This window comes from Neomonachus schauinslandi, chromosome 9, assembly GCF_002201575.2.
Source record: "Neomonachus schauinslandi chromosome 9, ASM220157v2, whole genome shotgun sequence".
In the NCBI taxonomy this organism is placed as follows: domain Eukaryota; kingdom Metazoa; phylum Chordata; class Mammalia; order Carnivora; family Phocidae; genus Neomonachus; species Neomonachus schauinslandi.
The window spans coordinates 12,307,195-12,330,532 of NC_058411.1; the positions used below are offsets into that span (position 1 = coordinate 12,307,195).

The 23,338-nt window shown below is 53.2% G+C and overlaps 1 protein-coding gene across 1 annotated transcript in view; it reads left to right on the forward strand.

Annotated features, from left to right (window-relative positions):
- Positions 1 to 23,041, forward strand: part of CCDC88C (coiled-coil domain containing 88C) — a 117,797-nt gene extending 94,756 nt beyond the window's left edge. The window contains exons 20-29 of the mRNA XM_044918051.1: positions 607 to 884; positions 3,861 to 4,004; positions 6,342 to 6,528; positions 8,131 to 8,276; positions 10,727 to 10,816; positions 12,141 to 12,376; positions 17,119 to 17,307; positions 19,909 to 19,974; positions 22,784 to 22,883; positions 23,035 to 23,041. Coding sequence (XP_044773986.1) covers positions 607 to 884; positions 3,861 to 4,004; positions 6,342 to 6,528; positions 8,131 to 8,276; positions 10,727 to 10,816; positions 12,141 to 12,376; positions 17,119 to 17,307; positions 19,909 to 19,974; positions 22,784 to 22,883; positions 23,035 to 23,041 — 1,443 coding nt within the window. The remainder of the gene's footprint in view (positions 1 to 606; positions 885 to 3,860; positions 4,005 to 6,341; positions 6,529 to 8,130; positions 8,277 to 10,726; positions 10,817 to 12,140; positions 12,377 to 17,118; positions 17,308 to 19,908; positions 19,975 to 22,783; positions 22,884 to 23,034) is intronic.
- The last annotated feature ends 297 nt before the right edge of the window (positions 23,042 to 23,338 follow it).

Consider the following 23,338-nt stretch of genomic DNA (forward strand, 5'->3'; position numbering starts at 1 on the left):
AGTGTTTGAAAATGTGCAGCGTGGGTCAGGACAGTAAACAGGAAACTATTTGGCAAAGGGGCTGGGGTTGGTTCTATTAAAATAACAGAATAGGAGACTGGTTCATGGTTTTGGTGGTTGTAGTGGTGATGCCTTTGTCTGGTTTTGCAGTCGGTCATTCTGGCCCCAGAGTGAGTTAGGCAGCGCTCCCTGCTCGGTTTTCTGATGGTTTGGGATTTGTTGGGCGGTGGTTCTGTAAACATCCGTTAGGTGAGGGTGGCTGGTGGTGGTGGTCACGTGTTCTCTATCGTTACTGATTTTCTACTTGTCCTAGAAAATAGATGTTTGCAAGTGGTCAAAGAGGGCGCCCAAGGAGCTTCTCCCGAGAAAGGACATAATTTGCCCCAAAAGGTCACCTTTGGGGAGGGGTGCAGGACAGAGCCCTGTGTGATGGTCTGATGAGCCTCTTCCCAGAGCAGTTCCTGCAGTTCAGAGAGAACTGTCTTGGCGGCAGGGTGTTGCCTGCCCCGAGGGTCCCCGGAGTCTTGGCGTCCCCTCTGGTGTTGGCGCGGTTGTCGCGCGTGGGGACGCCGGGTCTGTGAGGCAGCCCCTTCTCCCTCTCGGCAGGTGGAGAACTCCACCCTGAGCTCCCAGAGCGCCGCGCTCACTGCGCAGTACACGCTGCTCCAGAACCAGCAGACGGCCAAGGAGAGCGAGAACGAGACCCTGCAGCGGCAGCAGGAGCAGCTGACGGCGGCCTACGAGGCCCTGCTGCAGGACCACGAGCACCTGGCTGCACTGCACGAGCGCCAGTCCTCGGAGTACGAGGCCCTCATCCACCAGCACAGCTGCCTCAAGACGCTGCATCGCAACCTGGAGCTGGAGCACAAGGAGCTCCGCGAGAGGTGCGTGCGGGCGTCTGGGGTGCCCCTGGGGCTCGCATCCCTGCCCAGGAGCCTTCCCTGCCTTCCCACGTTGTCCGGGGACCCCCGAACTTTCCCGAAGGGAGGTAAAATCGGGAGTCACGCTCAGCGGTTGAGAGTGTGCAATTGGAGCCTGAGTGACAGGAGGGTCCCCGCATGGAGAAGGTGCCACGGCGAATCCCAGCTCAGGGAAACCCAGCCTCGGGGTCCCTGCTTCCCTGAGGACCCGCGCCGCCTCCCCCCTCCCGTCCAGAGGAGGCATAAGGGCATAAGGAGGACGTCCACCACCACCACGGCCAGTCCTCTGTGACGTGCTTACTTGGGCTCCCCGGGCCTTGGTTTCCCTATCCAGCCGTGGGACGCTGGCTTTCCAGCCTTCAATTGTGGCAGCTTTTGAATATATAGAAAGCAAACAGAACAGTAGAGTGAAACCCTCAGGTCGGTTTCAGCCATACCCCTCTCGCCACCTGCCTGCCCTCCTTTCGTTTTTTAATCTAAAATTTGCATACGTTGAAATGGACATATCTTCATTTTGCGCTCTTGACAAATCCAGGCTTGTGTGTGTCCAGTACGTTCTGTCAGCTCAGGTTGCCCGAGCTCCTGCCCCAGGCAGGCCCCTGATGGCCCCTGGCCCTCAGGCAGCTGTGGCAGGACCCGGAGTCTGGTGGGAGGGGGAGGGGTAGCGTGCACCTGACTCGGACACAGGAGGGAGCCGTGTCTCTGCAGAGGGGCTCAGGCACACAGCGCAGGCGCAGCATAGGAGGGAGCGATTACCCACATCCTGTGCCTGTCAGGTGTCCCTGCGGGCGGCCTTTCCCTTGGCTCGTCTGGATCACTGGGCCGGCAGAGCCTTGTGAGGGCGTCTGATGAAGCCGAGGGCACAGGGGGGGGTGATGTTCGTTAATTCACTCACCCACTGCTTCCTTTTTGCCTCTTTCTGGGCTCCTCCACCTGCTTTACCCACCCAGATCTCCTTCCTTCAGGGGCTGCTGAGAAGCCAAAATCAGCATCTTCTGCGTCCAGGCATCTCCATCTCTGCCCTTCTCCAGAGCCCGTCCCGGGTTCGTGCAACACGTAGTGTGTACTGTGTGCACGATGCTGTGTCTAGACGTGGCAGGGGTCCTCCCCGGTTGGCTCAGGAAGGGGAGCAAACAGCATTCCCTGAGCTCTGAAACGAGCTCCATGCCCACCACTCACCCGGCAGCTACGTGTCTTACGTTAATGTCCTGTTATGTGTTAGGATAGCGCCTCATGATGTTCTTAGTGTCCGTTTAGAAGGGGGAGGGTTTTGCAGGTGGAATGTGGACCAGCCTTGAGGGAGGAATTGAGCGTTGTTTTCTGTCTGGGTCCTGGTCAATACAGTGGGCTGAACTATGGTGGCACTCAAATTTTCAAGTTGGCTGGACAGATGGCTGGAGGCCCCTTTGGTCTGTCTGCAGCAGGGCTGTGGGTTTGGGAATGTGGGTACCTGGAACACGGGTGATGGCTCTGTATTCACTTCATTTGACACTTAAATTAGATGCTCATTTCCTAATTCCCTTCATAAATATTTACTGAGTGCTGTGCCTCATACCCGGGACTCACTGGTGAGCAAGACACACAGTTTCTGTCCTGCACTTGGGTGGTTACCAGTGGTTACAGTTATCCCTGGTCAGTGGGCTTTTCTAAGACATTACAGGAGGGAAGCAGGATTCGGGGAACCCCAATCATCTGCCCGTGGCCCTCGTTTGTCAAACCTGGATGACTTGACACCACCTGAAAAGCTAGACAGGGCCCCCACTTCCAGCCCTACACCTGTCCACATTGGGGCAGCCTCCGCCCTGTGGCTAAAGGCCGCACGAAAGTTTGTCCTTCAACAGCCACCTGAGCACGTTTCTGAGTTTGACTCCCCGACAAGTCCTGGCTCTAGTCAGACGGTTCGAGTGTGGCTGCTGTGGGGGCTGGGGGGCCAGGGGCGGAGGTGTGCAGACCAGTTGGGCACCCTGGTCCTACTGTCTGTGAGTGTGAACAGCTCAGACAAGGAAGTGGGGTCTGGAAAGAGGGTTTCCCTGAACGGGGACAGCTGAAAGGTGGTGTGTCAGTCACTGCCTTGGACTTGAGGGAGATCGTGAGTCCTCTGTGGACACGGATGTTTCCAGCAGGCAGGAGGGACAACCCGGGCTGGTCAGGAGCTCACCCTCCTGTGCTCTGCTGCCCTCCAGAGCCAGCTGTGCAGTAACCACGGAGACGGAGGCTGGAGAAGGAGAGAAAAGTCCAAGCAGAGGGGGAAGGGGGAGGGCTGTGGTTGGGGGTCCTGAGAAGGGGGGGTGTGCATGTGTGTGTGTGTGGATGCACACACGCGCACGTGCATGCATGAAGAATTGGCCTCTGGCAGCTGCTAGGCCCCCGCCAGGCAAGCCTCTGTCCCCGCAACCAGGACAGACCAAGAACAAGGAGACTCAGTTCTCAAGGGGAGGAGGGTAGGGTGGAGGACCTACCCAGCCCCCAGTGAAGAGGGATTAGCTGCTATGTGTGGTGGAATTCAGCTGTTTATTTTGTGGTTTCTTTCAGATCTGTTTGTGCTTAGTGAACCACCTAGTAATGTATTTATAACTCCCGTAATGAAGGGCTCCAAGTGCAGAAAGCAGAGTCTTGGTGTGCCCAGGTGGCCAAGGGAGGGAGGGCTGCTTTGGCAGGGAATCCTTGGAGACTTGTTGGGTGGGAAGAAGAGGACTCTGCTGTGGGGCTAGAGAAGATCCCTGGCCCAGACAGCTCTCCCAGCCTCCATTCTCCCGTTCTTCTGCTGCCCTGCCTCTTGCCCCGTCTGTTCCCTGCCCCATCCCCCTCCAATTTGCAGAGAGAAGCCGCCAGAGGAACCCCATTTTCTATGGGAGGCTTCATAGTCTTCCGGGGAGTTCGCTCCCTGGAGGAAAAGAAGGCCCCAGGCAAGCTCCCAGCGGGTGTGTTCCCCTCCAACAGGCATGATGGCATGCTGAAGCATAAGGCGGAGCTGGATGAGCTGGAGAAGGTTTTGAACACCGAGAGGGAGGCTCTGCAGCAGGAGCAGAGGACGGGTGCCATGGCCGTGGGTGAGAACCAGCGGCTGCGGGGCGAGCTGGACAGGTAAGCACCAGGAATCCCGCCTGGTCCCGTGCAGGGCGGCCGCTGTCTGGGATTTCCCGTAGACCAGCCCTGACCCCGCGAGAAGGTCCGCGGAGTCCCTTGGCAGTCGTGTGTTTTCACAAACCCTGTTGTGTTCACGGCTGGGGGGCACAGGCTAAGAGGGGACTCTTGCCAGTGGCTGAGATGGAAGGACCCAAGAGACACCTGGGGACAGCGCCTTGGATCTGGCGTGGACCCTCCTCTGATGTAGGCCACATGGCGATCTCGTGAAGGACACACTGTTGACCCACATTATTCACACATTCTCTATTCGTGAATTCACCTACTTGCTAAAATCACCTATTTGCTAAAATCATCCCCAGATTGATACTCATGGTGCTTTCACGTACGTGCCCAGGGTGACCCGATTCTTGAGTCCCCCAGAGCCCATGTTTCCAGCTGAGGGCAAACAAGGATGCTCTGCCTTCTTATTGTAGTTTTCATACTGCAAAAAAGCATATTTTTGTAGTCTATTTGGTGCCATGGTGTTTTCATATTTTTGTGCTTTTTGGTAGCTATTTTGCTATTTTTTTATTTTTTTAAAGATTTTATTTATTTGTTCATGAGAGACAGAGAGAGAGGCAGAGGGAGAAGCAGGCTCCCAAGGAGCAGGAAGCCCTATGCGGGACTCGATCCCAGGACCCTGAGATCATGACCTGAGCCAAAGGCAGACGCTTAACCATCTGAGCCACCCAGGCGCCCTATTTTGCTATTTTTTTAAAGATTTTATTTATTTGAGAGAGCACAAGCAGGGGGAGAGGCAGAGGGAGAGGGAGAACAGGCTCCCTGCTGAGCAGGGAACCCAATGCGGGGTTGGATCCCAGGACTCTGGGATCATGACCTGAGCCGAAGGCAGATGCTTAACGACTGAGCCACCCAGGTGCCCCTGCAATTTCACTATTTAAAATAGCCCCCGAGTGGAGTGCTGAAGTGTGGTCTAGGGCTCCTAGTGCAAGGCTGTGACAGCCTTCTGGAGAAAGTACATTCGAGAAGCTCCGTTCAGGCATGAGCTACGGGGCTGTGGTCATGAGTGTATTACAGGAGGTGTCTTTAAACAGAAACCCTGATAAAATAAGGAACGTCTTGATCCCTTTGACTAAATTTAACCAGAGCTTGCAGGAACGTATACCCTGTGCTTTTCCAAGAAGCCGTGGTTCAGTATCCGCCAGTTCAGTGATCATGGGGACTCTATAGAGCATTACTACCTCGAATAACAAGAATCCACTGTACAACTAGTATCTCACCCACCCAACCCCCTTTTTTATTAATAGATAAGGAAACGGGCTCAGGGATGAACTAACCTGTTCAAAGTCAGTGCTTCTAGTGAATGGCAGAGTCAGGATGTGAATCAGGTCTTGTCTCATCACAAAGGCGTGACCGTATGAAGCTGCTTCCTCTCCACATCCTTGCGTGTATGTGCCACTCGGGGGCCTCCAGTGACCCAGGAGGCTGGGCTTACGGGTGAAGGAGTGCCGGTGACAGGCCAGACGGGGGCGTGGGGAATACACACGAGCCAAAGGCTGTTAGCCGGCAGGCAGGCCGGAGCTTTCCAGGTCATTCTTTCATCTTATGCTTTTTTCTTAAGAGAAACTGGACATCTGAGTGTTGATGTGAGACCTTCAGGTTTTTAAATGTTGGCACACTGACCCATTTAAAAGAAGTGTGTAGGCCAAACAAGACACATCTGTGTCCAGATGAAGTCCGTGAGCCTCTAGTAATTAGAGCTTTCAGATACAAATCTTCCCCCTAAGAAGTCCTGGTTGGATGATAGTTACGATGATGGTAATTTTAGTGGATTTCCATAATACCCTGGCATCTCATACTTTATTCATGTCAGGAGTTGAAATTAGAAAGGAGCTTGAAATTGGGAAGAAGAGCCAGATGTAGACACATGATTTTAAAGAAGAAATGTTCTGGTTCGTTGGTTTTTTTTTAGATACGTTGGCTAAACAAAATAGCTTATTAAAAAAAAAAAAAATTAACAGCCGAACCCTTTTTTCCAAGTACATATGCAGATACGCCGAAGCTTTAAATCTAAAAGAGATCATCACAGTGATGCTCTGTGGGAGCAGGTGTCTGAGCCTGCCCACGCTGTCTCTCCCAGCCCAGCGTGGGGCATCAGGGGGACCCTCACAGAACCCCAAAGAACACAGTTGGAAAACTCATTTTGTTCAACCCCCTCCTTTTACACCTGAAAAACCTGAGGCCCAGGGAGGCTGCCGTCTTGTGTCAGGTTGCACAGCGGGGGCAGAGCCTGCCATGCCCTTCAGCCCTTGGCCTGTGGCTCTCTGCCCCCAGGGTCAATTTCCTGCACCATCAGCTGAAGGGGGAGTACGAGGAGCTGCACGCCCACACCAAGGAGCTGAAAACCTCCCTGAACAACTCACAGCTGGAGCTGAACCGTTGGCAGGCACGGTTTGACGAGCTGAAGGAGCAGCACCAAAGCATGGACATCTCACTGACCAAGCTGGACAACCACTGTGAGGTGAGGCCCCGGGATGTGGACGAGAGCCCTGGGCCCAGTGGGTGGTGATGGGTCCTCGTTGGCGTTGGCGCTCGAAGACCATGTGGAAGGTGGTGCAGGGGCTGGGAGGGAACAGAGGCATTTGAAGGGGAGACGGACACCATGATTGGCAGGGATGTGTCAGAAGAGAGCTTTTCATCTGCCCTTTGCTTCTCACAGGGTCGGGGAAGTACATGAGAACAGCAGAGGATGGTCTTCTGTCTGTCCCCTCGGCTGTGTCTACACTTGTCTTTCATCTTTGCAGTTCGGTATCCACACCGTTCTAGCGAAACGGCATGAATGGCTGACTCGGGCTCCGGATCCCGGGGCAGCTCGGATGGAGTTCACCCAGGAGCGCCCCGGTTTCCGGACAGGCAGAGCTATCCCTTGTGGTGCGTGAGGTTGGAGATTGTCTTCTTAAGCAGCAGAACCATCTCAGTTGAGATTATAAGCAGATCCCAGGACAGATAGGACAGGCAAAGTGGATCGAGCCGGGAAGAGCGGCTTGGTCCCAACCCCTTTCAGGACAGGACGCCTCAGGGACAGCAGCGTCCCCAGGACACAGCTCCTCTTGCCTCTCGCTTGTCCAGAAACCCTCTCAGAGGCCTTGTGCTTTGAGCTCCTGGTAGCCGTGTGGGACATCAGAGCTGAGGAGACCTAGGCCCCGGGTGCACAGATGCCTCCAGGCCCCCCTGGGCTGGGGCCGGGGGAGTGTGGAGGAGGTGGGGGCCGGACCCTTGGGCAGAGGAAGCCTCAGCCACCGCGGGCTATGTTGTCGCAGGGAGGTGCTTTAGGATTTCTGAGGAGGCCCCGGACCTGGGGTTCCCCAGTCATGGGTGGGAACTTGGGCTGTGTGAAGCCCAAGCTTGGGATTTTCCTGCTATCTCAGCCATGATGATATTCTGGGGCAGGAGCTGGAAGCCCTCAGCCCGCGAGTCAGGTCCAGCCCACTGCCTGTTTTCATACAGCTGTGAACTAAGGCGGTCTTTTACAGTTTTAGTGGTTGGGAGAAATCTCAGAAGAAGAACGATAGTTTTGTGGCAAGTGGAAATGATCGGAAATTTAAGTGTCCGTGATTGGGACGTAGCCGCACGCACCCATGTGTTTGCATGTCATCCCTGGCTATTTCCCGGTCGTGGTGGTGGTGGTGGCTGAGTTGGGAGCATTGCAACAGACACCCCCCATCCAGCCTGGAAGCCTGAAATACAAATGGTCGTATCTAAAATATGACCATTTTGACATGTGACCCAAAAAAACCTTTAATGAGATATTTTATGCTCTCTTCTTTATTATTATGAAGTCTTCAGAATCTTTGTGTATTTTGGCACATCTCGGTGCAGACTGGTTGCATTGTAAGTGCTCCGTGGCCACACGTTGCTGGTGGCCGCCAGATCGGACAGGGCAGGTGCAGAGGGACTTCGGCTCTCCCCAGGCCGCTGGCTCTCTCGGTCCTTACAGGTTCTCACCGGCGGAGGAGTGGTGCGCATCTCTGTGCCCGTGACCCTTCCCTTGGAAACCAGATTCCCAGCAGTGGAATCCTGGGACCATACAGTGTTTGAAACATTGACTTGATTTGTGTTTTAGTTGCTGTCCCGTCTCAAGGGGAACTTGGAGGAAGAAAATCATCACCTGCTGAGCCAGATCCAGCTGCTGAGCCAGCAGAACCAGATGCTCCTAGAGCAGAACATGGAGAGTAAGGAGCAGTACCATGAGGAGCAGAAGCAGTACATGTAAGGACTCGTGTGGGAGCGATGCCTGTAGACAGAGGGACTCCGGCTTCGCCGGCCCCGTGCCAGGACCGGTGACATTCTGGGCAAGGAATGGCCCCTGGGCCCGTTGGTGTCCTGAGGGCATGGGGACAGACCATCTTACCCGCACATCCTTCTCTTGACGTCCCTGGAACGGTTCTAGGTTTGTGCACGTGTGGTGGTTGGCTCTTGTTTGCTATTCAGAGACACTCCCTACCACTAGAAGCTTCGGAATCTGCTTTTGGAATTAAGCTACTTTAAAAATAGGACCGTGCCCACAAGAAGTATCTCAGGGAAAGAATTCAGATGGAAGGCTGAGCCCGGGTGCCATAACTGGTATCTTTCTGTCTCCTTTGTATTCCCCTGGATTACTGGAAAGTGGCTTTTTGTCCTCCCTCGTCTGGGGTCAGGGAAGTGCCCACTCTGTCATGGGCCCCATGAGGTGCACAGAACCAGTCCCCTGGGAGCCAGGTACGGGTAGGGGTGGTGGGGTGTGTGGGAGCATGTCCATGCCAGGCGGCTGTGGTGGGAGCTGGGGCTCTGTTGCTGACACGGGATGGGGAGAAGGCAGGCAGGTGGGGGGACCCGAAGGTGGAGCCCAGCAGTGGTCTGGGTGCCGGGAACATGAGAGAAGGCTGGAGAAGGAGGCGGGCGCTCAGCTGATGAAGGCTTCTGTGCCCAGCTCATGAGTTGGGATTCGCCGGGAAGTGTTAAAGGATGCTGGTCTAGCAGGGCCGAGGAAGCTGCCAGAAACAGAGGTCAAGAGGAAGAGCCCCGGTATGGGAAGCTTCATGGTGTCGGGGAGTCAAGTCATTCAAGACACATCTCATGGATCCAGGGTGATGTTTAAGCCTCGTGCTGTGGTGGTTGGACTGTCCTTCCTCATGAGGGGGACCGGCGGGCCAGCGCTGGGACGGCCAGGGGAGACGCACCAGCAGAGGGACACCGTGGTGCAGTGAAGCCCAGTAGCCCACTGGCCATGCTCTCCAATGTAACAGTGCTTCTTGGTCAGTTTTCTGGCTTCACCTGCTCCTGTAGAGGGGCAGGCTCACCACTTACTGGATGATGGTTTACATTGAAAACCACGCTGTAAATTTGCGGTAGATACGACCTTTGACTGAAGTTGGCTCTCTCGAATCCAGCTGATAGAAACTGCCTGCAGGGCTTGGGCAGGTGCTAGCGAGGAGAGTAGGAGCCTGGTACCCAAGGGGGATGATTGGATGATGGTTTTGCATTAGACAGTGGAGAACGCCAGAAGTTGGCATAAGAGCACCATTCCGGGCCCTGGGAGGGGTGCAATGCCGGCTCTCTGTGAGTTAATGTGCATTTCTGGGTCCAGACAGCCACGAAAGCGTGCGGAGGGTAAGGCCAAGCAGAGTGGGGTTTCATGGTCGGGGCCAGAGGTTCACAGAGCTGTCACTCTTCGTGGAGGTGTGCATGTGTGGCGGACTCAGCCCCCCGTTCGGCTGGAACCCCAACAGCCTCACAGCAGAGAGGCCTGAGCACTCACCTCTGGTTCAGAGGCCTCCTTTTCAGATGAGGAGACCAGTGGGTGGTGGTGGCCTGTGGGCGGTGCAGATAGAGTGCTCCACCCCCGTGACTCCCTGAGATAAAGCAGAAGCACGCTCTTCCTATCAGGAAGGCCAGACTCTCCCGGGAAGCCCAGGCGCCCTCTGGCAGCCCCCGGGGTCCAGAGGTGTCTTGATCCTTTCTGTGTTTTTGAAAACGTGAACTTGTTCCCAACATTTAGAAGTCAGATTTGTCTTCGTAACCTAGGTGTCCTGGCTTCTCTGAAAAAATTGGCGGATCTGCCCTGCAGGCCTTGCACATGGCCGCCTGACGGCGAGCTGCCAGACCTACAGCCCCCGCCAGTCCCCTGCTCTTTCCAGGCCTGCTTTGCTCCTTATCTTCCCCATCTGGCCCCCAAAAGCTTTCGAGTTTGCCCCTGTGGAAGTGTTATCAGAAACCCGGTGTCAGAGTGGGTCCAGGTCAGAGGCCTGACTTGGCGGAGCTGACTCTTTCAACCTTGATGCCCATCCAGCTCCCTGAGGGCACACCTCCTCCCCTCACCAAAGGTATTACTAACACACAAGCCCCCTGTCTGACCCCGAATGCCCATTGTCCCGAATGACCTGGCCGGCGAGTCCTTGGGGCTCTAGAAGCACGTAAGTTTTCAGATGGTTAGGGGTTTGCTCCCTTGAGTTGACTTGCACCCAGACCCTGAGTACTCCAGCACAACTCCTCAGGCTATCAGGGCTTCCTGGACCCATGCCAGACGTTTCCATTCACACATCCCCGACTTCGTGATCATGACGGGTCATGAGCACGATGATGTCCGAATCCCAGAAAAGGTCCCGGGCTGGGCTGACAAGTAAGTTCATGGATTTTATTTAAAACTGGATTGAGAACCCTCCTTTCCTCTCTCTTCACAGAGACAAATTAAATGCCCTGCGGAGACATAAGGAGAAACTGGAAGAAAAAATCATGGACCAGTACAAGTTCTATGATCCTGCTCCAAAGAAGTGAGTTTATTTAAGTGTCAGGGACGTAAGCCCAGGACAGAGAGCTTCCTCGTGCATGAGTGGAGTGGAACCCACTCCCATCTAGAGCAGCACCCAGCTTGGAAGCCCATGCATCCCGCTCTGTGGAGGTCCTCTGTGTGCAGGCCGCCCCCGTGACTGAAGGAGAGATTTTCAGTCCCGTACTCTGTACTCTGGCTTGTCCTGGGAGGGTCAGCGAATGCCAGCTGACCCTGATGAGACATGGGCTTAATTTAGCCACAGCCCTTTCCAAGGGGCGGAGAGTCTGTGGTGTGGGAGCCATTAAAGTGGGACAGAAGGGTGGCCGTATCAGGTTCTGTCCCACGATTTAATAGGACACTGGAAATCACATTCCTGTTTAGGGGACAGAAGCTGGTGTACCCGGGCTCTTTAAACACGGGAACTTCTGGGCCTCACGCAGATTCTCCTGGACGCCCTGAACCCCAGGGCAGGTTCACAAACTCAGTCCTTTCTCCAGGGAGAAGCAACCTCCTGGTGGTGGGGCCAGCTCAGTCCCTGGGGACTGCCAGCCTGGTGCCGCAGGCCTTCCCCTGGTCCAGGCCTGAGCCCCAGGAGCCGGCCGTTTCTGTGTCCTGTCCCAGCCCAGCCTCGAAGTCAGGATCACCATGAATCCTTCAAGGTTCTCTGGTGAACCACAGAATTTCTGAACCTCGGTCCTCCTCCCTCTGTCTGGCAGAAATGGAGGCCCAGATGAGGAGACCAAGTGATTTGTGCAAACATGGTACTATCTAGTTTCAGAGCCAATTTTTTTGGTGATATCAGTACACCCCCATTTCCAGTCAGCTGCAACTCTCTTGCTTACTCTTGAAATTCACTGGTTTTAATTTAAATGGCCCACTCTTCCCTCCCCTTCCCTTCCCTCCCCTCGCTCTCCCAGACTCCTCCGTGCCAGAGACTGGTTGAAGAATGTCAGCTTATTCCATTTACTGTTAACTTTAGCAGAAAATGAGGAGGTCCGTGGCTCAGTTCCAAAATGGCATTTTGACAGAAAAATTGCCGACGGACGCGGTTTTGTTTCACGTACATAATAAGGAGTTTGGAGTTTGCATCATGTTTGAAGTTCTGTTTCCCCAAGAGGCTAGTGTGGATTTCCGCCATAATGCACACTTCTACCATCCCTGGGCCCCAGATCCGATGATCATGGTGATGGTGAGGAGTGCCATCATTCTGAACCCCAAATTAACGGCTTGTGATGGAAAACTCGGCTCACGTCATGGCACCCCGTGACCTGCTGGTGGGGCAGCGAGGGTTGGTTGTGTCCTACTAACAATCGGCTTCTCGCTAGGAAAAACCACTGGATTGGCGCCAAAGCCTTAGTCAAGCTCATCAAACCAAAGAAAGAAGGTTCCAGAGAACGACTGAAGTCAACCGCAGAGAGTCCTCCTTGGCAGGTGGAGTCCCCAGACCCAACCTCGCCATCTCCTCAGCTCCTCAGATTGCAGCCAGAGAACCCCGAGGCCACCCCGTCTGGCTTCAGCGGTGCAGAAGAGCGGGACACCCTCAACGGGCCTGTGGGTAAAGGTAGGAGCGGCTGACCAGGCTGCGGTCAAGCTACGGAGGGGGTGCTCTGAAGGGCTCTGCCTGGATGGGGTAGAACGTGAGACGGTGTGTGGGTGTGCACGCATGCATGTAGGAGCGTGAAGAGGGTGTGCTGCTTACACACAGGTCTGCCTCCTTGCGTGTGTCAGCAGCCCAGGAGAGGATACAAATTCCCATCAGCAGCTTCGTCCCGTGACGGTTTCGTTATCTTAGAATGAGAAGCGTCCCACGTCACGTAGGCTGTGGTAGCGTCCAGGGCTGATAGGTACACAGGTGCTGTAGAGACGGGCTCAGGAGTGTATGTTTGGGGGCTGTGTGTGTCGAAGATTCAGAGGCAGATGTTTCTGTAGGGAGATCCCAGGGGCATCTAACCCGATCTGTACACACGCGGGATCTTCAGGATCAGGAAGTCCCCGAGTCCTCCCAGCCACAGGGCACGGCTTACCTTTTTACTTATGGCTGTCATTTGGAGTTTGCCAGACGTTCTGACGTGGATTCCTGGTCGTATATGCTGTATTTCCTCAAATCTAAGAGGCTGTCAGCGATACGCTGCGTAATTACTTTATATGCCGCCAGGAAAAGCATGGGCATTCCAAGAGGGCCGTGCTCTATAGACTTAGAGGGTTGTGCACAGACATAAGGGGAAGACAGGAGCGCAGCACATGGGGCGTGGCAGTGACCATTTCGTCAGAGGTGCCTCCTGGCCAGTGGTGACCGACAGACCTCGTCAAAGCTGTGTCCGAATTTCAGAGCCGTGAAGGAATGGGGGAAAGCGTGTACCTCAGAATCAACTATTGTTTTCAGGTTTACTTCTAAAATATAATTTTGAGGGTTCTTTACCCATAAACATGCCAGGCATGCACCCTGAGTAATTTAAATTTTTATGAAGGACCCTAGGACTTTCTGAAGACTGGGCCTAGGTCTGGGAGCCCTGTGCCCCCGGGGGCTGACGTTACAGTGCTGAGGGCTGGTGGCGACAAGCTGCCCTGTGAGTGTGATACGTGCACAAGCCTTCTGGGGGTGCCATTCAGTAGGTCCTGTTGTGTCACTTCCGAATGCAGAGAAGAAAACGTGCGCTTGCACGCACGTTGGGGACGAATGCTTGCATTCCCGTTCTTGACAGGAGATCAGATTAGGTAAACGGCTCAGGTGCAGCTAAGCAATGATGGGGCCGAACCTTTGTTTCTGTCTGGCAGGGCTCTCTCCCCTCGGGTTTGCATGTTGGCTATTTAAAGTTGTTGGCCTTTATCCCCTCAACTTGTATTATTCTCTGAACTGACTTAACTACCATCGGCCTAATGAGCTAGGAAAACTTGGAGAGGAAAGAAATACTTGACTGGTTCAGGCTGCTGTGCTGATCCATGGATGAGCAGATCAGGGAAAATTCTTCATAGCAGCAGCTGTATATGTACTGGGCATTCCTCCCTGGCTCCTTTTAGCTAATTGACATGCTTTACCTGTCTCCCGGAGCCTATCTACCGCCTGAGGTGGGCACGATTAGGCATCCCTGCTCAGAGTTTAAACACTTGCCGGTGTAATCAGTGGTGGAACTGGGATCCACGCAGGGGTCTGCGGGGCCGCTGAGCTGGAGCTCCTCACCACTGTGTGCAGGAATAGCCATTGACAAACGTGCTGCGGAGCCTGGGGCCTCTTATTCTGTGGCAGGAGCACCGGCCACCAGGTGGCGCTGTGGAGGCAGAAATAAGCAAATCGGAAATGCCTTAACTCTGCAGCTTATTAATCAGAAAGTAAGACTGAGTGTCTGCTCTGACAAGCCATGAAGTGTGAGATTGGAGTAGAGGTTGTGCAGGCGATCTTAAAGGAAACAGTTCTTGGTGTGGCGGGGTTTGCGGGTACAAAAAGAGGTACTTTCATTATTTTTAAATGGGTACTGTCAAAAGAGGTTATTTTAGATACACAGAATTATTGGTGAATACTTCAGGAGACTGTGGTCTCATGACCTCGGGCCAGAAACATACTGTTAGGTGTTTGCAAGGCCTTTGAGCATGAACGGGAGTGGAGTGTGCACCTGATCGTCAGGGGGCCTGTCATTAAAATGGATGAGTAAGAGAAGCCAGGTCCTAAATTAATAAACATCCTTATTTAATAATTTAACACGTTGAAATTGAAAAAAGTCTCAGCCATTGGCCCCTTGAGCGATACATAATTCTCCTCCCGTGCAGAGTATAGCGTTGGCACTAAGACACCCCTAAATTAATCACGTTGAGTCAGAGCATAAATGATTCACCGAGTCCTGATTCTGGGCTTGTCATGGGTATTGTTCCCGTCTTTCCTGGGTCGGACGGGATTCTGATCTCCTGCCTACATTTAGGTAATTTAGAGTCATTTGTTATTATTCACTTCATTTATTTGTTGTTGTTTTTTTTTTCCTTCCTCTCTTGGGTTATCCGGGGAATAACAATTTAGCAACTCAGCGCAAAAAGAGTCCCTTTTTGAGAAGCAAAAGCAAGGACAAAGACAAGTCTCCAACGGCCCACCCGACTCTCTCTAAACGCCTGCGGTTCTGGTCTTCCTCTGACATCCCATCCTCTCCTAACGAGCCTGTCCCTTTTTCAGAAATTGGAGATTTCTAATCCTTTTCCTTTATCATGTGTTTTCATCATATATCCTCCTTCATTTCTGAAATCCAAACAAACCAAAAAAAAAAAAAAAAAAAAAGTACCTAAAGGCCTGATGACCCCTAGTGGACCCCTCCTCCTGATCCCAATTCCAAGCCAAGTTTAAAGTAGCCAGCGTGGATTCTGATTTCAAAAGAGAAGATGAGTTGTCACACCCTCTGGACCATTTCTCCAGCACAGCCCAGTTGTAGGGGAGCCTCGGGACATCCATGCACAGGTCCGTGGGCCAGGATGTCCGTGCTAAGTAAGTCCGGCGGCCGCGTGCCGCCCCCCGACGCTCGCACCTGCAGGCTTGTGTTGTGCCCGTGTGTAAAAGCAGAACTGGTTGGTTGTCGCTTTGCTTCCTAAAATAGATGGCCTCTGTCAAGTGAAATTTTTTTTGTGTGAGATTTTTTTTTTTTTTAAGACTTATTTTTAGCAGCTAAATTTAAAGCTGCTGCCCTTTCCTCCTCCTCTGTCAGAGCACCGAGTTGTTGGCTTTTGCTGACAAGGCCCTTTGCAGACGTGCTCTGTGTCCCGAAGGATTTATTGCTCCGTTCAAGCATTTTGTATAATTGGATCGCTGTTGCCAAGCCAGAGGTCAGCCCAGAATGAAGTCTTACGACTGTGTGGTGGCTCTCTGACCTCTCGGATGCGGACGTTAAAACGGTAGCGGACAGAAAGACCGTCAGCACACCGGTCATGCCCAGAGCGGGGGCAGGGGGGCGCTGGTCCATAGAGGCCTTTAGCTACTGTGCTGTCTGCTGTCGTTCTTGTGCCGTCTTCCTGAGTTTTGCCACATCTTTTTATCCACCTGTGTGGATCATGTACATGTTTTCCCTTGAATTGACTCACCGTTGCCACTTAAATTTATTTTAAATTAAAGGGAAAGATTATTATCAGTGCTGTCTGTGGAAAACCCATATAACCGCAAAAACAAGGTAACTGTACAAACACATACCTATTAAGCTGTTGAAGTCAGTCAGTGTGGCACTGACTTCATGTCACGCGCTCCCCCTCGGGGACCCTGGGCCGCCGTGCCCCCGGTCCTCGGGGACTCTGTCTCGCCAGCATGCTGTCGGCCTCGTCCTGCTTCTCTGTCCGCTCCCTTCCACCTCCCCTCCGCTCCTCATTTTAACTGCACCTACTGGATGCTTGTCCCCATTCATTCCACCAGACTTGAATCTTGCTTCTCATCAAGGGTATCTTTCAGAATCCAAATTTTGCCTTGGTTTCAAGTTGTAAGATTTGGGCACTGAAAACTTCCCAGGGAGTCCAGACCCCCGACTGGCTGAGGGGCTTGCGGGGTCAGCCCTGAGGGAGGGTGTGCCTCTGGGTCCCGGCCGTGGGGTGCCTGGAGGAGGACATGGTGCCAAACAGCGCTGTCCTCATGCTCTCAGGAGCTCTGGCCGCACGCATGTTTATCTTCCATTTAGAGAGCCCGGCCCCTTTCCTACTGCTAGGTAGTGGGAGGGGTTTCTTTTGGTTTTTTAATGTTTTTATAGAGATTTTGTTTAGCGAGAGTATGTGTTCAGGGTAGAAGATGTAGCGATTGCAGCCAAGCACAAGATACAAGGGAGAAGTCACTCTTACAGAGATTAAGACTTCTTAAATGATTGTTAGTTTAGGAGTAAGCTGCTTTCTCAAATCCTGAGTGAAGCCAGTTGGCAGGATGCACGTCCGTCCGTCTTTCCGTCCTGGACCTTCGGGGCCTTGGCTGCAGGCCTGGAGTGATCCTGAGCAGATGTCGTCGGGATCTTTTGAAATCGGGCATCTGAGTTACACGTCGCGTTGTTACACGAGCTCACATGCTGATCTTCTGGCAGTGGTTCATCCTCTTGAGTGCCTTATCTTGTCACAGCCTTGCAGGGCTCGCAGTCGGACCCATGCGTCGAGCCAGGGCCAGCCTCTCTGCACGCCCCCCCCCCCCCCCCCCCCCCCCCCCCGCCAGGCCTGTAGCCAGGGCCCTCCTGCTGACACCGCAGCCCAGCTTCTGTCCTTGTGGTCTGTGCGCTCTGGTGCCCCTGCTTCTAGGCCTCGGTGTGGTAGCCCAGCTTTGGCACAGGATTTTGCCGCCCCGTTTCTCAGTGTCCTTCTCTGCCCCAGGCCCTGGGGACCTAAAACCAAAGCAAGGGTCCCCGCACAGAGGCAGCCTTGACCGCACGGATGCCTCCGCTGACCCAGCCATGAAGCTCTGGCCCTTGGAGCTGAGCTCACGGACCTGTTCGACCTCAGCCATCACTACAACCCCTTTCAGCTCCACCCCCCTCACCCGGCACCCAGGCCGCCCCAAAGGTGAGTCGTGGGCCCCTCCGGAAGAAGAGGGATGCGCGCCCGGGGTCCTTCCTGAAGACCCCCGGGCTCGCAGAGACAGGCGGTAAGCAGGGCGCTGGGGCTATAGATGAGCTTTGCCATCATGTAGGCACGGCTTCTGCCTGTCGGCTGTGTGACGTGGGGCAGACAGCCGCACCCCCTAGAGGCCCAATCCTAAGCCACTCTCACCACCACTGTTCAGGAATTGGTGGCACCCAGTAGCTCCAGAAGGGAGGTGAACTGCGGTTTGGGCTAAAAGCAGGCAACGCCCTCACCCCACGTTGGTAGGAGTTCGGGGGTTATTCTCTATGGAGGAGATGTGAGAGTGTCTCTGAACCTGGAGGTGGCTTGCGAGAGCAGGAGGCAGGTCTCCTTCGCTGAGAACGAGGGGATTCGGGGAAGGGTTTACACAGCGAACCTCTCCCAGGGGGCCAGTAGCCGTGCGTGGTCACAGCTTTAGACGTGAGACTAAGATGTTCTTCAAGCCATCTGATGGGCTTGAGAAATTCCCCACAGGACGAACGGCTCAGTCAGATCTTGTCAAGTGAAGCCTCTGGAAGTCCGGGGATTCCCGGACCCCTGAGGAGATCCTCCACCAGTAGTCCGGGATAGGTGAGGTGGTTCTCCTCACGAAACAGGAACGGGATGCTGTAAAAGAGAGCAGTTAAGGGAAAGGCACTTGCAAATCTAAAAGACGCAAACAGAAAGGAAGATAAAGCCTAAAACTAAAAAAGACTGTTCTGCTTGTAACTTAGAAACATGAGAGTATCCGAAGCAACATCTGGCAGAGCCGGAAGGGGGGTGCCTCTCAGGTGTTGGGAATCGGAGAGAACTGGGAAGGATGATTATGTTTTTGTCATCACCCCACCCACTCGACTCTTGAAACCTGGCTGTGCAGAACCTTGCTTGGACAGGCAAAGCAAACAGGGTTCCCACCCTCAGGGCGCACCTGGGTTAGCGTCATGACCTTGCTCACAAGTCACAAACACCCCTGGGGAGAGGAGAGGAGTGAGCACAAGGCCGCCAGGCAGTCCTTCTCCACTCCCGGCCAGACCCTGGAAGCAGCAGTCGCTTTCTGCTGGAGGTCAGGGGAAGGGTGCGGCGTGCCGGCTGGGACAGGCAGTCAGCAGTCCCCCCCGCCTCCACCACTACCCCCTTCTCCCGGGCTTGGGGTGCAGAAGCCCTGCCTGGTCTCAGAGAGGGGGCTGGGGACTCCCATCTCCCCTCAGACTTCAGCAGCCTGTGTGGCTCAAGGTCCAGCCCTTCAGACTAAGTCACGGGCCGTGTGAGCCTAGATCCCATTCATAAACCAGAGCCCGAGCCCCAAAACACCTCTGGCCGTCCCTACACCTGCAGGGCCCCGCGGGAAGGTCGGTCCCCGCTGCAGACCCCGCCCCAGCCACGCGATTTCCTGGCAGCCTGTTCCCACACTCCCGCGTTCATGGCCACAGTGGGCACATAGCCAGCTTCAAGTGGAAGGAAACCCCCTTAGAGTCAGCCATTTCTTTAAGTCCGTCTGGTTTCTTTTAGAGCAGAATTTAACAAACAGGATCTGGGCCCTATGGAGTTGCCTTTGTTTCCAGGTCCTTTCAGTAAAGGAAGATAGGACACATACATATTACTGGTTTGTGTCAATATTTCCAATTCAGATTTAACATTACAGGGATTTCATATTTGCGTGTCCTTTCCTTTACAGAATGCTTGTCTCCTGAAACATTGATTTTTTTCCCCCAAAAAAATATGCAATAATGGTTTAAAAAGTAATCCTACCAGTGCTACCAGTCACCATAAACCCAACAAGCAGTGTTTTCTCTATAGCTCTTAGTCCTTGGATTATATTTCACTAAGGATGCTCTCACAGAGTTTTACGTTCAAAGTTCACTGCAGATCAGTGTTTCTCCATGCGTGATAATGCTAACAATCTGACGAGGTAAGGTTTGTTCCTGTTTCCAATTTTAGACTTTTTTCTTCGTAAATTAAGCCCTGTGTGTTTTAATGTGTAAAATAGATGGAAAAACCTGAATTACGTGAAAAGCTGTGCTTGGGTGCTCTAGGCCCCCTCTCTCCCTCAGTCCCCCCGACTCCATTCCCAAACTACCCTCTGGATAACCTTTTTTCTTAGTTCCTTGTTTATACACCCGGTGTTTCTTTTTGCAAAAATAAACCAAAATAGGGGCACCTGGGTGACTCCGTCGGTTAAGCGTCTGACTCTTGATCTCAGCTCAGGTCTTGATCTCAAGGTTGTGAGTTCAAGCCCCACATTGGGCTCCATGCTGGGCTTGGAGCCTACTTAAACACGAACACACACATAAATAAATAAACAAAATCTACACACCTTGTTTTTTTTCTACCTGGGCATACATCATGGAGATCTTTCTCACTCAGCCTTTTTATAGCTCTATACTGATGAAAATGGCCACATTGCGATCTTTTCAACCACCCTACCTCCAGCGCTGGTTCCTAGAAGTAGGATTGTCGTGCCAAAGGACAGATAAAAAATATACTTTTCCTAAATAAGAGTCTGTAGTTGTTCCAAGTGTTCCAGAAAACCCTATCTTAATAACCAGCGACCTTCCACCATAGGCTGTAATTCAGACGACAGCTTCTGTGACCTGTCCCTGGAGCTGGATTTCAACCACAGGCAGCACGGTGAGTGCTCAGTGCGTCGCGCCCTTGGGCCTGGCGTCTCAGACTGGTTTTCATCAACAGTACTTTTCCTTCAAGCTCAGTCCCCTGTGGAAAACAGGTAGACATGAAGTTGTTGTGTTGAAGTGAGAATGGGGGGGCAGGGGGCGCCCTGCAGCCTCCTCCCCACCCTCCCCAGGGGCCTGGGCATGTCACTTCTGCTTCCATACCTCCGTGACAGGGAAGTCACCACCTGCAGAGTGTCCCACTTCTGTAGGCTCCAACTCCCCTTGTTTGAAAGTGCCCCCTCAGGTTTGCCAGGACATTCTGCTGACCCCCACCAGGAGCACTGATTGCAGGGAGGCCTCTCACTGTCCTCACTTGGATTTTAGTTGTCCAGAGTAGCTCCGAGTTTTGTGTGGCCTTAGAAATTGTTAGACGCGCTCGGCCATTTGACTTAGATATATTGTAAGTTTCTGCAGAAGGGAAACAGTGAATTATACTAGCCTTCTTTTAAAAATTGAAAGCTGCTTTGGGCTTTTATAATTTTTTGAAAAACAAAAATCCTAGAAGAGTGGGGAAATAATTCTTAAAAAAAAAAAAAAACTCAGCTCACAGTGAGCTCTGTTTACTTCTAAGCAACAACAAATATGGGAGCTAGTGTAATCTGCTGCCTTAGTCATTGTCTTTTTTTTTTTTTTAAAGATTTATTTTGAGAGTGAGAGCAGGATTTGGGGGCGTGGTAGGGGAGAGGGAGAGAGAATCCCAAGCAGACTCCCAGCTGAGCACAGAGCCCAACTTGGGGCACCATGTCACGACCCCGAGATCACGACCTGAGCCGAAATCAACAGTCGGACGCTTAACCGACTGAGCCACCCAGGCGCCCCTCCTGTCCTAGTCATTGTCTTAAACGTTTTATGATGCTGATAAGTCATACGGATACAGACACTGGCACTGGGCGTGAGAAAATACAGGCTCTGTGGCAGAACAGTTTAACGCACAGGCCCTCGTGTCTTCACACCAAGGGGAGGGGAACACACCGCAGGGTATTGTTAAGGCGAGCTGAGGAGCCCGATCAATGCTATAACAGGTGACTGCCGAGGGGTTTTCTTCCTAAGTACTCTTTTTTTTTTTTTTTAGGTTTTTTTTTCATTTGGGATAGAGCATGGGGGGGGGGGGGGGGGGAGAGGGAGAAGCAGGCCCCCCGCTGAGCCAGGAGCCTGATGCGGGGCTCGATCCCAGGACCCTGGGATCATGACCCGAGCCGAAGGCAGATGCCTAACCATCTGGGCCACCCAGGCACCCCCCTAAGTACTCTTAAGCACTCTGATCCCTCCAGCTTTTCTTAGCAGGGAAAAAAAAAGAAAAGCAGTTTTCAAAGTGGTACCTGAATAAACAAAAGTACTTTGGGGGCTAGGGGACTCCTGGCTGGCTCAGTCAGTTAAACGTCCGCCTTTGGCTCAGGTCATGATCTCGGGGGCCTGGGATTGAGCCCCATGTCAGGCTCCCTGCTCAGTGGGGAGTCTGCTTCTCCCTCGGCTTCCCTCCCCACCATGCTCTCCTCTCTCTCTCTCAAATCAAGTTTTTTGTTTTTTTTTAAGTGCTTTGGGTCCTATTGATTTGTATTACAGTTTTAATGAAACTTCATTCTTTTTCAAAGAGAGATGTGCATTTTTCGTGTCCGTTTTTCCCTTCTTGAAGAAGGGACTTACTCTGCTTTTATGCTTTTTGCGAAAACCAAGTATTGTTTGGCTCCTCCCCAAACCCCCTTTGTTAATAAGAGTTTTCCAGATGCCTGCTATTTGCAGAGCGCACCAGCACTTGGGAACCAGGCGCCCTATAGACCCAATCAAAAGGAAAGTGTCCCCGGGGGTACGATGAGCAGAGCACCTCCCAGCGAATCTCCAGTTCTCCGTGCACTTCAGCTCAACAGCTGCTGTGCGCTAAGAGGGATGCTGGGAAGACAGAAGTGCAGTTCCTGTCCCCCAGGGGTCCGTGGTCCAGCAGGACAGATGCTGCTGCGGGGCCGGCTGGCAGGGCTCCTGCAAGAGTGGACCAGGAGAAGCAGGTCTGCAGGCCTTGAAGGGGCAGCTGCCCTTTGTGGGGGTGAAGCCACCCCTCCTGCCGCCGGGCTCAGCCTGTGACCTGAGAGCTGCCACACGCCTCGGGCAGGCACCGGCAGCAGCCGTGAGGGCTGGTTTCTCCGGCCCTTGTCACTGTACGGCTCGATTTTTCCCTTGGGGGTAAATGTGAATTTGAGACAGGGGAAGCAAGGAGCTGACGGACGACAGACGACCAGGGAAAGCCAGCTCTCCTCTTCCTCCTCCTCCTCCTCCTCCTCCTCCTCCGGGTCCCAACTGCTCCCGGGGATCACCGGAGTGCTGGTGCCCTGCGCCCCCCCTGTACACCCTGCTGTTTCCCGCTCCCACCCTCACCAGGTCTCACGTGGGTTCCAGAAAGCTCTATACAGTCATAGGAGTGGGTACTCCCACCCCAGCCACTGGCTTACCCCGAGCCACCCTTCTTTTCGGTCTGATTGCTGTACTAGAGTCAGTGCGAGATTTCTTTTAAGTCCTAGCCGTAGACCTAATAAAAACAGTGCTAGTTGTCGTTTCTGGATCGCCTACTGGATGCCATGCCTCGCACCCAAGTTGGCAAAGCTGGATCTCCTGATGGGAGAGCATAGAGAACCCCAAAGTCCATCCTTCCTGAGGACGTCTGCCTTAACTTTGGCATAGAGCGGCTCTGTTATGCAGCCTTTCTCAGATTGGACGGTTCAGTCTGGGGCATACCTGCCCCCTGACCGTTGAGGCTGGGTGTCCCTTCCTTTCAGTGTCCCGGCCAGACAGCTTGGAGAGCAGTCGGAATGCGTCCAGCGACAGCTCGCCTCTTAACCTGAAAGGTAGGTCAGCCTTGGCTTCCATGCACGTTTTGTATTCGGGTCTTTGGATCTGGGCTCATTTATTTTTAGAGTTAAAGCGGTAACACGGGATTCTCTGCTGCATCTTGCATTTGCATGTATAGTCCACATCATGCGGTTTCAGGCACAGACCTGGACGTCTGAGGGAATCCCTTTACCCCCAGAGACTAGCCCAGAGCACCCAGGCACAGCACCCTTGCTCTGAATCCAAGCTACCTCATCTTTCGAATGGGTGTAGTAACTGTAGTTCCATCCGTGGGGGCCAGAGAGCACGGTTGGACGGCTTTGATTCTTTTACATGTCTTAACTTTGTTGTGTAGTGCACAATATCAACTGTCTGAATGAACACTTCTGTGCGTTTGAAAAGAATGTGTGTGTTGTCTCAAGACTAGAAACTTTTCAGAGATTTTTTTTCTCTTAGCATGCATATGACCAGCCCCTAGAAGGCCCTGGCATGGAACAGGCACT